General features: G+C 53.3%; 1 protein-coding gene across 2 annotated transcripts in view; it reads left to right on the top strand.

The window, feature by feature from the left end:
• Positions 1-2,706: 2,706 nt before the first annotated feature.
• The window catches only part of PPARGC1B (PPARG coactivator 1 beta), a 112,253-nt gene continuing 98,671 nt past the window's right edge, over positions 2,707-16,288 (top strand). The window contains exon 1 of one of the 2 annotated variants that reach the window (XR_004284173.1): positions 2,707-2,856. Coding sequence is in view for 1 of the 2 variants with exons in the window: in XM_032337351.1 (XP_032193242.1) it covers positions 2,779-2,856 (78 nt within the window). In the remaining variant the exon portion in view is untranslated. The remainder of the gene's footprint in view (positions 2,857-16,288) is intronic. The other variant, XM_032337351.1, reaches the window with a different exon arrangement.

The following is a 16,288-nucleotide window of genomic DNA, read 5'->3' as shown; positions in this document are numbered from 1 at the left end:
AAGAGGCTGAACTCTGTAGGTGGCCTCTGATGAAAGCATTTTGAAATACTTTTTTTTTTTAAGATTTTATTTATTTATTTGACACGGGGCTCGATCCCAGGATCCTGGGATCATGACCTGAGCCAAAGGGAGAGGCTTTAACCCTCAGGCACCCCTGAAATACTCTTGAAAAGAAAGTGACATTATCTCAGGTGGGGCGTCTTCTCACCTGAGTTGCTTGCCAGCCAGAAGCTTGTTCTGAGAACACAGGAATTGGTGAGAAAGTCCCTGAAGCTGGTCCATTTGCGGCTGTTCCTTCAACACCAGAGTTTTAAAGACAAAAGCTGCTCTGGGTGAGCGCTGTTGAGGCCTTCCTTGGGAGGCCCTGTCTGGTACTGCAGCTCTGCAAGGCCAAAGCCTTGGGGACTCTCCAGGTCTGGCTTCTCAGAGACAAGGGGCTCAGCAGTAGTCATGGGCCATACTGGATCAGGTAGGGACATCTCGGGAAACAGGCCTGCAGGGCTATGACTGGGGTCCATGGGCAGTAGCAGCAAAGCCCACCGTGCCAATGGTGATGACCTTGGTGATGGTGGTGATGATGATGAGGGGTGAGGAACTCTCCTAGTCACCAGGGGCAGGGCCCAGCCACCTGTTTTATGTGCACAGATTCTGGCCACCCTCATAGGAACCCTACAGGGAAGAAACTGTGCCCCAGAGAGGTTAAGCAAATAGCCAAGGACACATTTTGAGGGAGGACCAAGATTCAAATCTGGACTTACTGGAGTCCAAGGCAGCCTGCAGCCCATGAGTGCTGGAAGTAAGGAAAGGAACACTGGCCAGTTCCTTCAAGGGACATGCATGTTACCCTCATTTTTATAGACAAAGGAACAGAGGAACAGAGTGTAGCTCTTTTTTCTGTGAGGTCAGGCACTGGGCCAAGCATTTTGCATATATTACCTCTTCAATCATCATAACATCTCTATGAAGTACGTAATTCTATGATCCTCACTGATGCAGATGAGGAAATCGAGGCCTGAAACTAGATGACTTGCAAAGGTTCAAAATTGGGCAGTCTGACCAGGGAGCCCATGCTCTTGACTTCTTGAGTTGCCCAATATGGAGACAAGATATAGCAGGGCTGGCCCAGGATCCAGGACACCTGACTCCCAGGCTAGTGGTCCAAGGCTAGATGGAGGCTCTCTGTTGGGAATCATTGTTCCTTAAAAGCCCGCTGGCCTAAAGCCCAAAGAGTGAAATCACGCCCTGCGGTTCTGGGAACCTCAGACTGGAAAAGAAGGAAGTTCTTGCTCTGGTGTTCAAGTCTGAGCAGGTGTACTGAGGACTCTCCGCGTTTCCTCCTCTGGCTGGGAGGGAGCCCACGCAGGGTGGGCCGGGTGGGGCAGCCCTCTGGAGTGCCAGAGGGGAGGAGAGCAGGAGGCAGGCGTGCCCAATGAAATAGGCCTAAATCTTCCCGCCTTTATGCCTTTATTCAGGCGGTGCCCTCATCTGCTGCCTGGCAAACAAACAGGAGGGCGTGATGGTGAGAGTTCAAGGTTGCAGTCAGGAGTCTGGTCCTGGCACCACTGACTCTGAGCAGTTTTCTTATCTGTTCAGTGTGTGGTGCCAGTGGTGGGGAATCCTAATCCTCTGGGTTTTACAGTTAGCACAGTATTTATTAAGCACCTACTATGTGCCAGGCACTGGAGACACAGCAAATGCAAAGCAGATTCATTCCCTGCTTTCATGGGTCTTAGAGTCTAGTAAGATCTAATCTTCATGGGAACAAATGTAAAATGGCAGCCGTGGCCTGTGTTTTAAGGGAAAGGTCTGCAGAGTTAAGGAGGCCCATGACACCCAGGGTTGGGGGGGGTGTGCGGAGAGAAGGAATGGATTGACTGTCTGAGTGGCAGTAGGGGAGGATACGCTGACGTTACTAGGTGAATGGGCTCTGTGCAGGGGACAGAACTCTGTGTGTGTAAGCCCGTTGTGAAATGGTTCATTGAAGGAACTGGGAGGCCAGGGGGCCTGGGGAAGCCGGCAGGAGCTTGGGCACCTCAAGTTATTGTGGGCCATGGTAACATAAGTCATTGAAGTTTGGTGGGGGGCGGGGGGGGGCGGTAGGGGAGTGAAGGAAAACTTGAGGGAAACGGTCAAACTTAACAGAATATGGATCAATGCGTCCTTCGAGGTAAAGGAAAAAAAAAAAGGCCACCCCCTCTTTGAGCCTTCCCTGATTTCTCTACCTTTGACCTATGGTGTTCCTCCCTCTCTGGGCTTGCAGCTCAGGTAGAGAAACTGGAATCGCTGGGGCAGTCAGACCTGAGCTTTGTCTTCTGCCACTGACATGCACCGTGACTTCACACACAGTCTACCTTCTCCGGCCTCAGTTTCCCCAGCTGTGCAGAAGCAGGTTGTCTCAAAGGACCCGCCCAGCGCTAACGCAACGTGATTCGCTCCGGCAGGAGCAGGGGGCTGCCCGCATTGCTGCGCAGGCATCGGGCGGCTGTCTGGGGCATCGTCACCCGGCTGCGGGCGCTTTCCTCCCGGCCGTGGGCTGCGGGCGAGGACCGCGGAGACAGACGTGGCGCAGGAAAGTGGGGGCGCGACCCCCGGCTCGCGCGGGGCCCGCGCGGCCCCGCCCCCGCAGCCAGCGGCCCTGCGGCAGCCCGGGCCTGAGCTCCGCCCTCCGCCTCCCGCCGGCCTCTCTCCCTCCTCCCGCCTCCCTCCCTCCCTCCCTCGCTCCCTCCCCCCGGCCGGCTCGGCGCTGACTCCGCCGCACGCTGCAGCCGCGGCTGGAAGATGGCGGGGAACGACTGCGGCGCGCTGCTGGACGAAGAGCTCTCCTCCTTCTTCCTCAACTATCTCGCTGACACGCAGGTACGGCCAGCAGGGGCCGTGGGCCCGGGGCCAGGGGTGCTGAGCTGCGGGGGCTGCCGCCGCAGCCGCGGAGGCCGGGAGGCAGCGGTGGGCGCATTGGGGGGAACGGGGGTGCCCGCTGCAGAGCCCCCCTTCCATGCGCCCTGCGATGCTCTGTTACAGAGGCAGGGAGTCGGAGCCCCCCCTCCCCACGCAAGCCGGAGCGTGGGGGCCGCTACGGCCGCCGGGGAGGGTCTAGCCTCGCTCGCTTGGAGTCCGCTCCCCCCGCCAGCAGAGGTGGGGGGTACCGCGTTTCCTTGGGGAGGTGGAGCAGCGCCAAGGTGTGGGGGACCCTGAGGCTGGCCCTGGGTGCCGGAGGCGCGCCCTCAGACTCCCGGCACTTGCTGCCGTACTTTCACGTGGACTTGGGGCCCGGGCTCAGGCGCCTGTCCCCGTCCCCGGAGTGCCCTGGTCCTCGGGTCTCCCGTACCCCGCGTGCTGCTGCTGGCCCCCCGCGGCTCCCGGTCGGCGCCCGCAGCGCGGAGTTTCCTGCCAGTTGCCGGCTAAGGGCTTAGGGGGCTGCGGGGCACGTGGACATGCCGGCGGAGATAGCACCTTCCTGGTTTCGCTACCGGCGGAGCCCCCCGGGAGGAAAGCACGGCAGGATGGGGGTGGACAGACTGTCTGGGGGCGCCTGGGTCCCCCTGCGGCGCGCGGCCCCGGTGCGCGCTCGGCGATGCTGGGGGAAGGGAACGCGAGGCGGCGTCCCGGGCTCTGGCTGCGCCTGGGAGCCCCACCGGCGACACGCGCGTGACAGGAGAGGGTGCTTGGTGTGCCGGGGTGGGGGGGGTGTGTGTGTTTGCGAGGGCGCTGATGACTTAGAGACGAGGTGGGGGGGGGCTGCTCCTGGGACAAGCCGCCACCGAAAATGCCCGCACAAGGCGTGTGCGCCCCCCACCCCTTCCTTGGTTTTCCCCACCCCATGCCTGTTGCAAGCATAAAGTTTGGCCCCATAGTTAGGGTTTTTTCTCTGGGCGTCTGGTTGCGGGTGGCCGGGAGGCTGGGGATGCGGCGGAGGTGAGAAGGAGACCCCGGATGCGGGCGCACCGCTGGACGCGGAGAGGGGCCGCCGGGCGGAACCGGGCGCGGCTCGCGAGGGCTGGTTTGGTACCTGGAGTCGGAGCGCCGGTGCCGGCTCGTTTTGCATAACACTGGAAGGGAGGGGGAAGGCGGAGGGGGGGCGGGCGGTGGGTGGAGAGAGAGGGAAACTTTGCTTCTTGTTATAATCTGCCTGTCTTTGGGCGGCAGCAGCTGTCATGGGACCGGGTGGGCGGGGAGAGGCTTGCAAGCTGACTCCCAACCGTGAGACGCGACTTGGAGGGGACGCAGCAAGCCGAGACGTTCAGCTCCGGGCGGCGACTCCCGGCTGGCGGCTGGGACGGCGCGGCGTGGCGGGTGTCGCCGAGAGGAAGCCCGCCACGCTCCGGAGAGGGACGGCCCTCGCTCGCTGCAGACATCCATGCGTCAGGGAGCCGCGGGGCCTCGTGGTCGGTGGCGGGCGTGCTGGGGTGGTTTCGGGGCGGGGGCCGAAGGGGTGGTGGCGTGTGATCGCGCATTCTTCGGGCCGGGGGGGGTAGTGTGTGATGAGCGGTCTGCGCGCGCGGGTGTGTGTGTTTATGTGCACACGCCGCGCGCGCCAGGCGCGTACCTTTACCTCTGACGAAACTGCAGTGGAGCTCCCGCGGCGGTCACCGGGCGCCGTCGCCAGCCCCGCGCCCACGTCTGCTCGGATGGCAGATCCCAGCCCCAGTACCACCACCGCCCTGCTGCCCGTCTCTCGTCCAGCGTCCCCTGTGCCCCCACCCTCTACCCCCGTCCGGCAGCGGGGGCTAGAGGGACTGGGTGCGGGTGGGACCGAGTTTCCCCTGGGAAAGTTCTGTCCTCAGCCCTCCCATTTGCCTGGGTGGTGTGTGTGGGGGCTCCAAACCTCTGGACTGAGACTCCGGTGAAGGAGGCCTGAGATAGCTGGAGACTTGTTAAGGGACCCCTAGCAGGAGCTGTCCGTTCTGGACCCTAGTTTTAACTCCATCTTTGGTGTTCTTTGGCTCACCAATAATTAACTATTTGTCCTCTTAGGCGTCCAGCGGGCTTACTCTGCAGGGATATTTCACCCAAGGAAACTAGAAAATTGGGTAATCAGGTGTCAGCAGAAGCAGCGCAGTGAAAGTTAATCTGGGACGTTTGCTTTTTTTATTTAACCACGTGACAGGCTGAGGCTCCTCCGGTGATCTTTGCCGGCCCAACTTGGGAAATGTAATTGATAGGGGAGCTTTGCAGCCACCCCTAGAAGGTTCATAGAGCCCAGCCGGAAGAGGACCTGGGCGGGCCATCACGTGCCTCCTCATTTTACAGTTGGGGATAGAGGCTGCGAGGGGTGAGCGGCTTTGTACAGGACCACGCAGCCAGCGGGTGACAGAGCCACCCAGGGCTCCTGACTCCAGGTCCTGTGTGTTACCTCGAAATAGCACTGGACTTGGAGTCAGAAGGCCTGAGTGGAGTCGCCTTCCCCACTCTCTGGCTGGGTGACCCCGGAGCAAGCCATTTTAACTCTCCAAGCCTCCTTTCCTCCATCTGTCAAATGGGGCTGGTGTTGCCGAAGAGAAGACCAGGTCGAGGTGGTGGGGGTGAGCAGTGCTTGCATGTGAGATGTCTGGGTGTTCTGGTGATGACTCCTCCTCCTCCAGTCCCTCCCTGACCCTCCCCTCCATCTCCCCCTAGGAAGTGGTGGGGAAAGTGAATAAAAAGGTAATTTATTGTCTTTATCAGAAAGGCTTGTCTTCACTGGCTAATCCAGAGTCAGATAGAGCGAGAAATTCTGTTTAGGAGACTTAACTTTTACCCATTCAGGCCAAAGTTCAGAAATTCTGCAGACCAGGGATTGTGAAAGTTTCTTGGACAGGTTTGGGGCATGTCTCCCAGAGGACTTTGGGTTGGCTTCACCTTTGCCCAGCCTGTGCCCCTTTCCTCCAGTGCCCTCACCCCCATTCCTGCATGGCCTTCTCCAGCAGGCCTTCCTTTCCCAGCTTGCCCTGCTTTCTCTTTCTTTTGGTTTTCTTAGTCTATGTTATGCAACCAAGTACTTTTTTGTATGTGAGTCCTGTGGCCCAGTAGGAGTCTGGAGCTAGAGTGGTGCCTTTTATCTCTTTGTGCCCCCATGGCACCTGCCACCATGCTGAGTTCCTTTGCTCAGCCCTTGGCTAGGCATGTGAATTACAGACAGGGGAAGAGGCCAGGGTGGCCCTGAGACAGCTGGGCATTGAGTATGGATAGAGAGGAATGCAGAAAGCTATAGCTGTGGGCCATGACTTTGGCTTCAGAGGCCACACAGTAAGCCCACACTAAATATGGGTTTTTTGAAGTCACTTGGGACATAGCCATAGATGCCCCAAATGTCAGAGTCGGCAGCAACTTTATAAATCATGTGGTCCAATCTCTTATCACTGAAACATATTTAATAGTAGAGTTAGAAAATACTGGCAAGTATAAAGAAAATATTGAATACATGTAATCTTATCCAAAGGTAACCACTATTAATTTTTATATATATTTCCAGACTTTTCTTTCCTATCGATTCCTATGGATTCTTTTGGTCACACAAAAATGAAGTCTTTCATTATATATTCATTGTAACTTGGAATCATACTGTTGTATTGCTTTTTTTCTCCTTCAGACAATATGCTGTGATTGTCTTTCCACATCAATAAATACTCTACTTCATGTCTTAATATCTGAATGGTTATATAGTATTTTATTGAGGGTTGAACCACAATGTATTTAATCAGCCCTTTGTTGTTAGTCATTTAATTTGTTTATAATTTCTGTTGTTGTGCTTGTAAGCCACTTTAAATGAATGTCTCTGCATATGTCTTCTTTCCTTCATTGAAATTCCTAGAAGTGAAATTACTCTGTCAAAGGAACTTTGCAGGCTTTTGGTAAACACATTTCTGGATTGCCTTCTAGAAGGATTGTGCTAATTTACACACTTAACCAGCGTTGTGTGGGAATGCCTGGTTCCCTGTAGCCAAATAACTCTTGATTTTTTAATTGTTTTTCATTTTTGCCAGTCTGTTCATCAATAAATTCTTTTACCCTTTTGTTTTAATGTGCATTTCTTTGATGACTTGTGATGCTTCCCACCCCCCTCCCCCACCCCATAATTATGGGCCACTTTGGTTCTGTTCTGTGAAATGTCATGTTTGTGAATTTGGCCCATTTTTCATTTGGGATCCTGTCCCCCTATTCTGAAACTGGATCTGAGTACTCAGAAGGGGCCCCTCACCCAGAGAACTGGGCAGGTGGCTTGAACATCTAGTGTCCAGTTCCTGGGTCTGCAGTGCTGCTGTTCCCACAGCCCCTGAAGCTAGGGCTAACTTATTTTCTAAGCCAAAGTTCCCGGCTCTGGAGGGGCAGGTGGAAGGGTCGCCTTGGCTGGCTGTCTTTGGCCACCCTCCACCTGTGTGAGAACAGGGGGAGTAACTTCTTCAGATCTGAGCCCAGAAGGGGACAGGTTTGTTGGCCTCTTGTACCTGAAGCAGGGGCTCCCCTCTCACTGGGGCTCCCTGGCTGGTACTGATGGTGAGGATGAACCCAGAGAGGTGATGGCCCAGCAGCAGGGCCCTGGGGGCTCCTACTTCCCCTTCACCTTGGGGCTCTGCTCTCCCCAGCTGGTGCAGGCCAGCCAGAAGCTCCACCGCCATTGCTGGGGGATGAGTCACCCTTTTCCCTCTCTCTCTGGAATAATAGAAGGGATACTGGTTTGAGTCAGAAGCAGCCTTGCAAATGGGGGCTTGGGCTTGGAAGTGAGGTCATAATGTGAGCATTGCAGTGTTCACAGCTAGCTCCTCCCGCATGGTCCTCCACATTAGAGCCCCCTTTATAGATACCATGTGCACCGCCAAGCCTTTTTGCATGGTTGCATTTTATCCTTGTAAAGATTCTACAAAGTGAAGGTGCCATGACTGTTAACCATTTTAGAGAGGAGGATTTGACAGTTCCAGAGAACTCATTGGCTTGCTGCACATACCCTGCTTTGGAGTGAGTAGAACAGCCAGGATCAGAGGCCTGGTTCCGGGACCACATGACTCCAAGCTCAGAAGGCAGGGGCTACTCTGTTTCTGTGCACCGTATTTCTAGCACCTCAAGCAAAGGAAGGAGCATTGCACAGAGAGAAGACAATTCATAGGCCCTCTGCTTCTCTAGGCCTCAGTGTCTCGGTCTCTGAAATGGGGATCATAGGCACTAGCTCTTAGGGTTGAGACTTAAATGTATGTAAAACGAGCAGCCAGTCGGCTGCTGAGGAAACTTGAAATTCTCTTTGAACGTCCTTTAGAAGGGCAGGATTAAGTATAATGCAAACTCCCCTTCGCGCAGTCTTTTTTATGCAAAAAAGGGAAGCATAATTCCTTGCGATCTTTTTTATGTAAAAACGGGAAGCATAATTCTTATTCTGTGAAGGTGAAGGAAACCCAGATAAAGTCATTTGGAAGAGAATGAGCTGGGCCATTTCCCATTTCTCTTCCAAGGTACTCAGGTGTCACTCAATTGATGCACAATCAATTGGATTGAATGGCTTTTCGGTTCCTCTCCCCTTCCTCCTGTCTAGGTCCTTGTCCTTTCACGACAGTGGGAGTCCTGCAGTTACTAGAGTGCATGTCTGATGTCACTCCCTTTCTCACACATCACCCATGGCTGTCCAGCACTTTTACATTCAAGCCTAAACTTGAACCCTGATGTTCAAGGGCCTTCGGGTACTTGAAGCCGGGAGAGTAAGGCACTTTATCCTGATGGGTCTGCTTTCTCTTTGGGATGTGCCCACCCCATGGGTGTCATGAATATTCTTCCTGGAAGTGTGAGCTTCTCTGTCTCCGTCCTTTGCGTTGGCCTCCACACTCCCTTGGAGGGCAGCCTCTTCCCGGGTCTGCTCTTTGCTGGCTGTGAGACCTTTGGTGGGTCACATAACCTCTCTGCCCTTCCATTATTTAACTGTTGTGAGAAGTCCACGCAAACCCAATGGCGACTGGATTTAAAGCACCTAACACAGTGCGTGCCGTGTAATAAGCACCAAATAATAGACATCTTTCCTGGTAGAGGTCCCATGAAGTTTAATCATTTAGGGAATCGCTCGGGATTGTCAGGCTCCACGAGGGCAAGGGTTTTTGTCTGTTTTTGTTCTCCGTTTTTCTCCCCACAGTGAATAGACAAGTGCCTGGAATTCAGGCATTCTACATTTTCTCTGAGTGAATGAGTGTGCTCCCCCCCCCCCCAACCGGAGTCCCTTCAGGGCAGACACCGCTCCTCCTTTTGTTATCTGTAGCTGGCTGTGTTCCTGAGAAGGGGGAGTGTGATAAATGGTTGTGGAATGGCCTGGAATATGCGCCCCCGCCCCCACCATTTCACCCCCACCATTTAAAGGCATTCATAGCTCACCTGCACTTGAAGCTCCGCCCCCCCTCCCCATCCCCACACCTGTCCTCTAGGGAGAGCCTAACACCAAGTGTTCTGACTCTGACTCTGACTCTGACCCTCATGTGGACGGCGCTACTTCCTGTCCCCTTGGGGTCTGCGTGCTTTTTCCCTACCGCTCCGGTTGACAGCCCTGCGAGGGCAAAGAAGTAGAATTTTTATCCTGAGCTGACTCTGTGGTTACCCATTAAGTAGATGATTTTGGGGACAGAAGAATGTTTTAGATGATTAGATGTCAGGCTCTCTGAAGAAGAGTTTTATGTGAAACACGTTCCTGTGGCAGATGCCAGCACGTAGAGAAGGAGCGGCGGGGTGTGTGTGTGTGTGTGTGTGTGTGTGTGTGCAGAGTGGTGTAGTGAGTTCCTGTGCTCCCATCACCTGGCTTCAGCCATTTTGGACGCATGGCCACTCTTGTTCATCCACCCACACACCACGTCGTGTTATCCGTGACTGTCTCGGCGGGTATTTGTGGAGAGACTTTTTAGTACTAGCACACGGTTTCTCCCTACAGCCAGGGGCTTGGTTCTGTTGTCCCCATTTTGTAAGTGTGCAGGGATTGGGTCCACACATAGGGTTTTGCAGCACGTGAGGGGCTAACCTGGGACACTGGCCCCTGAGCTGCTCGGGAGGCTGGCTGGAGAGGATCCGCTCTCCCCCTGCCTTTTCCAGAAGAGGGTCACGGAGGCACAGAGAGAAGCCATTCTAGCTGGAGGAGGTCCATGTGCCAGGCTCTCGGATCCTTTCTGTCCTAGGATCAGGACTTGGGGGTGGTGGTCGGGTAGTCTCCGCTTTGGGGGATAGCCAGGTGGATAGTGTTCAGAGAGACACTGTTGCCCAGGTGGCCTGGTCAGAAGCCTGGGTTCACAGGACCAAGGGGAGGCGTCTGACCTGAAGCCCACAGCCAGGCGGGGCACAGGGTCTGTAGGCCCATGATGGCAGCTAGGCTTCCTGGGGTCCCCACCCTGCCCTTTCTTTATTAAAAATTTTCCCGCACCCTACCTGTTCTTCAGGGCAGGGACTGATTTGCTGCCCAGGGGTAGGGTAGGAGACCAGAGAGACTTATAAATGGGAGGCTAAGGTAATTGATTAATTATCCCCAAAGGCCTGTAATTACTGCTCGGTCTTTTAGGTAAGAAAACAAACATTTGCTCTAATTATTTGTTTAGGTGGCTGAGAGGGCTTTGAGCCCTGGGGTCTGGTCTGGCTCTGCTTGAGGCAGTCCTGTGCCCTTGACACAAGGCTTCTTTGTGTCTGGAGTGTCTCTCCTGGGAAATGGGACTCTGAGCGGGAGTTTGGAGGGCTTCAGGGCTAGTTGAGATGATGCCTTTTAAAGTGCTTAGGAATGTTCAGTCAGGAGGGGCCATTGTTGGTAAGAAAACCGACACACCTCGTAGAGCCTGCCATTTATGTTCCCACTGAGCTCTAGGTCCTTGATCCTGTTGAGGCCCTGAGGTTTCTCGTTCAAAGTATTGTGTTTTCTCTCCCCTCTGTGCTTCTGGGGGAGCTGAAGAGGAATCCCATCCAGCCTTAACAAGGACACAATATTGACTTTTAGAAAACCAAATCCAGTTAGATGCTACTTGAAGAGAGAAGAAGTATCAGAAAGTGGTTAAGAGCTCTCTTACCTTTGGAGTTTAACTGCCAAGGATTTAAATCCAGGCGCCTACCACTTACTGGCTGTGTGACCTTGAGCAAGTGTCTTAACCTCTCTGACCCCAATTGACAATGTAAACACCCATGTAAAATTGAGCTCTAGGGGAGCTGGGTGGGCCTTACAGACCATCGGACTCAAGTGCCCTTACCTTGAAGTGTGGAAACCTGCTGGGAGCAGACCAGGATTGGCTTCAGATCACCTAGCCGAGGTGCAGGACCAGACTTCGAGCTCCTGTCTGCGTGGGCAGGGCTGGCTCTGGATGGCAGACACTCAGCTGTCTGGGACCCACTGTCTGGGAACTCAGCCGGGCGAGCCCTGCTCGTCTGAGATGGATGTTCCCCAGCAGCTCTGCGGCCGTGTTTTTTCCCTGTGCTTGCCTGGCAGAACACAGCCATTTAGCAGAGGGAGAGCGAGGAGACGTTAGAAACCAGGCCCTGAGCAGTCGCGGCAGCCGGCCCACGAGTGGCTCCCTGAGGTTGCCATGGCAAACAGCCTTGGCAACGTGGCTGCTGGAGCCTTTATTTCTGGTCCCAACCTCCTCCCAGGAAGAGTGGTACCCAGGACACCTGGGAGGGCCCTGTCTTGGCTCCTTGACACTGAGGATGACCGGGTCTCGGTGCTGCTGGCGATCCCAGGCTGCAGCCCCGACAGCAGAAAATGTTTGTAAGCTTACCCTGCACAGCCTGCTGAGGCGAGCTCCTAGGTCTGGCATTCAAGGCCTCAAATGCCTGTCCATCTGTCAGTCTGTTCCTCATCTAGCGGGAGACCACACAACACTGTATCCCCTGCGGCAGGGATAGACCAATACCATATTCTTTCTTTATTTTTTTTTTTTAAAGTTTATTTATTTGTCAGGGATAGAGGGAGAGAGAACAAGCGAGCACAGGCAGAGAGGCAGGCAGAGGCAGAGGGAGAAGCAGGCTTCCTTCTGAGCAAGGAGCCCGATGTGGGACTCGATCCCAGGACGCCGGGATCATGACCCGAGCCGAAGGCAGCCAGCCGCTCAACCATCTGAGCCACCCAGGCGTCCCCAATACCATATTCTTAACATGGGCCTGGGATCAGGGGCTGGCTTCAAGGTACTTGGTCTGGCCCTGAGCTAAGTTATTCACATAAATTATTCATAGTCACATGTCATCTCCTAGGAACCCCACTAGTAGTCCCCACTCTTCATCTCACAATTGAGTAGGTTGAGGCTGACTTTGGAGGTCATGCTGTTGTGCCACTCTGCAGTTCCTTCCCTGTACCGGGGGCCACTAGGACTCTTCCCATGAGGAATCTGTCTCCTCTCCCCACCCCTTCCCGGCCCAGCAGGAGCGCTGCGGCCTCTTCTCCTTACCCCTCTTGCAGGTGTGCCCTTTCTGCTCTGCGATCCCGAAGTCTGTTAGAGACCTCTTGTGTACTCTGTCCCCCTGCTGAGTTTAGACCTGCCCTCCCACCACTCCAAAGGATAGACAAGGAACTTGGCCCAAGGGGAGAGCTTTGACCATCCTGGTCAGGACTTTGCACCTGGCAGGCAATGAGGAATCAGCTAAGGTTTTCATTAATATTGTTATTAATTGCAGTACTCATAGAAGACCTCTCACGTTCGATGACCGCTTGGTACGTGCCAGGTGCTAGGCTGTGCCCTTTGGGGGCATCATCTTGTTAAGTCCTCAGGTTGAATCCATCCGGTGAGGTTGGAACTATGACAAACCAAAAATGAGTGACTTACCCCACATCCCTCAGGCAGAGAGTGTGGCAAGGCTGGAACTTGAGCCTCAGGGCACTGTCTTAACCTCTCTGAGCACTCAGTCTTAACCCCTGCAGTGTGGCTAATCCTGCTAGGCCCATAGAGGGGGCTGGAATAGGGGGTATGGGTAACATCTGCACTTGGCCTCAGTTGGGGGGGGCTGGGCGGAAGTGATGTGGGATGTGGGAGAGATGGTACGGAGTGCAGGGGGCTCTGCGGCACCCCTACAATTGAGGTAGGGGCGCGGAAGAGGAGTCGCTCTGGGGGAGGATTTGTGTGGGGAATAGACATTTACTCTCATTCAGGGCCCACTGTCCCCATCCCTGGCCTTCCCCAGAGCCTTGGTAAATGTGAAACTCTGGTCCCAGCTTGCGATAACCTTTGTTTATGGGTTTATTCTTGCCTGTTCTCTCTTCTACCCACTAAGGACCGGAGATCGCTAAGGAAAGGAACCTCATCCATCTGGGTCGCCATCAGATCCACCCCTCCACCCACCCCCCCCCCCCCCCCCCCGGCTTAACAGCTGCAGGTACACTGTAGGCCCCCAGGAAATATTGGTTGACTGACTGAATGAACAAAATGCTATTTGCTCTTTCAGGAAGTTCACCAACCGTTTGCTTGGCCCCAGAGGCCTTTTCTCTGCTTGCAACAGTGCTAGGACATGTGGGTGAGGGGAGTTGGGGGAGGTTTTGTACCAGTCCCCACAAGGGGCCTACTGCCCTTGTCTCCAAGATAAGCCTTGCACACAAAGAAATCAAAGGCAAATATTTTTTGGAGCCTCCAGAACCCCCTATCAGAACATGCCTCCCGGGGACGGGTCTTTGTAGAATGTTAAACTGCTGTTAGGAATCCAGACTGTTCCAGGGCATTGCTCTGGTTCAACTGGGGAAGGCCTCAGAGTCTTAGAATATGCAGGGAGGTGTCTGGTCAAATTTTTCCGCATCTTCCAAGGAGATTGAAACCAGCACCTTACACTGGGCCTTATGTCCCTTGCCCCTCTGCTTATTCCAGAGGGCCTGGGGTGGCTGGCCTCCACTCTGGAGGAAGAAAAGAAGAAATACAGGGAGGTGAAGGACGGAGGGCACACTTGGGGACAGTGACCACACTCTCTGCCCAAGAGGATTAATTAACTCGATGTCCTATCAGTCTCGCCTGGCTCAGAAACCACTCAAGGACCCTATTCTATATAATATCACCCCTCACACTTCTTACTTAGGGCCAACTCACTCTTAGCTTACACACAGTTCTTACAGGCTTGGCGGTCCTGTCCACACTTCATGACTTCAGGAGCAGTAAGACAGTTCTGTTACTGTGTGTCCGGGCAGGCATGGGATGGGCAGTGGGTAGGGGGTACAGTTCTGCCAGAGGCAGAAACATGTGGACTGTAGCACTGGGGGGCAAGGAGGCCCCTTGATGCTGAATATGCCATACGAAGTTACAGATGAGCTCATGGGTCATAGAGACAGGGTCATCCCCAAGGACAGGTACATTCTGTTCAGTGTTCTCTTTTGGAGGAAGCAAGGGAAAGTGAAATAGATTTTGGTGTTACCATCTATAACAGGAAGTCAGTGAAAAGTGTAAAGTTCCAGAGTTATCTACAAACTTCGCTTCCTGTGAGCATACGTTATCCCCCCTCCCAGTAACGCCGGGTGAATAAGGAATTGGTCTAGCCGTAAAAGCTTCTTTGAAAGTTAATGTTGTCTCTTAATGTGAGATGTTCTTTTTTGTATTTACAGGGCTGTATGAGGTAGCAGAAATATGTAAGACTGGTTTCAAGAAATTATGTAGCCTTGGGGTACCTGGCTGGCTCAGTCAGTGCAACTCTTGATCTCAGGGTCGTGAGTTTGAGCCCTATGTTGGGTATGGAGATCACTTAAAAATACTAAAAATTGGGCGCCTGGGTGGCTCAGTGGGTTAAGTCTCTCCCTTTGGCCCAGGGTCCTGGGATCCAGCCCCACGAAGGATCCCTCTGGGGTCTGGCTCTGCTTGAGGCAGTCCTTTGGCTTTGGCATAAGGCTTCTTTATGTCTGGGGTGTCCCTCCTGGGAAATGGGACTCAGGAGCGGAGTTTGGAGGGCTTCAGAGCTAGTCGAAGCCCCCCACAACCCTCCTCTCTGCCTACTTGTGATCCCTGTCTGCCAAATAAATAAATAAAATCTTTTAAAAAAATACTTAAAAAAAATAAAATCTTTAAAAAAAAAACCTTAAAATTTACTTAAAAATAACATTAAAAAAAAAAAAGATTATGTAGCCGTATGATTAATGAGAGCAAACTGTCTGCTTCAAATCTTAGCTGTGTGATCCAGGAGTTAGACGGCCTCTCTGTGCTCTAGTTAGCCAGCTCCCACATGGGAATACTAATACGTCCTACCTTCCAGGGTTGGTAGAACTAATCAGTGGTTCTCAACCATGAGTGCGTATCAGAATCAACTGTGTAATTAAAAAAAATAATAATTATACGTCTGGAACTATCCCAGACTTGGTGAATGAGAATCTTCGAGAGCAGGCCCTTAAGTTTCTGTGTTTTTAGAAGGCTTCCTCTCATGACACCCCTGCTTTGGTCCTAAGCAATTAGATACTATTTGTAAAGTGTCTGGCATTTACTCTGTCATTCCCTCCCGTTTCTGTCCTTTCTGCTTAAGCCCAGGCCACAGGGTAGCACTTAGGATACAAATGATCCAGAAGCAGATAGAAGCCCCTTTCTTTCTTTCTTTCTTTCTTTTTTTTTTTTTTTTTAAAGATTTTTATTTACTTATTTGACAGACAGATCACAAGTAGGCAGAGAGAGAGAGAGGAGGAAGCAGGCTCCCTGCAGAGCAGAGAGCCCGATGCAGGGCCCCATCCCAGGACCCTGGGATCATGACCTGAGCCGAAGGCAGAGGCTTTAACCGACTGAGCCACCCAGGCGCCCCTAGAAGCCCCTTTCTAATACCTGCATAAAGCAAGGTGGCTTCCTTATCTGGCATTTCCATTTATCTTCCCATCAAATTCTGTGCCGTAGGCAAGAGGAGGAGAGTATTCCCATTTTACAGATGAGGAAATGGAGCCTCAGAGAGTGATTTGATAGGATCCTGCAGCAAATCTGCTTTCACATATTGCCTTCATCCCTGTATCTGTCTTCCTTGATCCCCAGCCACCTACCCACTCATGGGGCCAATTAGGGAGTGGGGAGTTGGGGAGCTGGAGGAAATCATGATTACTTCGAGAGGTGGGTGGGTTGAAAGAAGGAGAAAGGAAGGAGTTTGAGGGCGTGTAAACCATCTACAGACCCTCAGACCAGGGATCATTTGATTTATCAGGATGCTTAAAGATCAGAGTGTTGGTACATGTCCCAGACCATATGGTATTTAGGAGAAGCAGTGGGATTTGAACCCCCTTCTTCTGATTCCCAGCTCGCTGTCCTCCCAGCTGTACGTGCTGCTTCTATGGAGTGGACAGGGTGTGGCTTGAGTGATAATAAAAGTAGTCTTTGGGTTAGTGTAGTCAGGTCTTTGCAAAGGCTGTTCCCTCTGTCAGGAATCTTCTTCCCAGGCATCATGGCTTGCT

This window comes from Mustela erminea, chromosome 3, assembly GCF_009829155.1.
Source record: "Mustela erminea isolate mMusErm1 chromosome 3, mMusErm1.Pri, whole genome shotgun sequence".
In the NCBI taxonomy this organism is placed as follows: domain Eukaryota; kingdom Metazoa; phylum Chordata; class Mammalia; order Carnivora; family Mustelidae; genus Mustela; species Mustela erminea.
The sequence above is the reverse complement of the archived record's forward strand: the minus strand, read 5'-3'. Positions and strand labels throughout refer to the sequence as shown.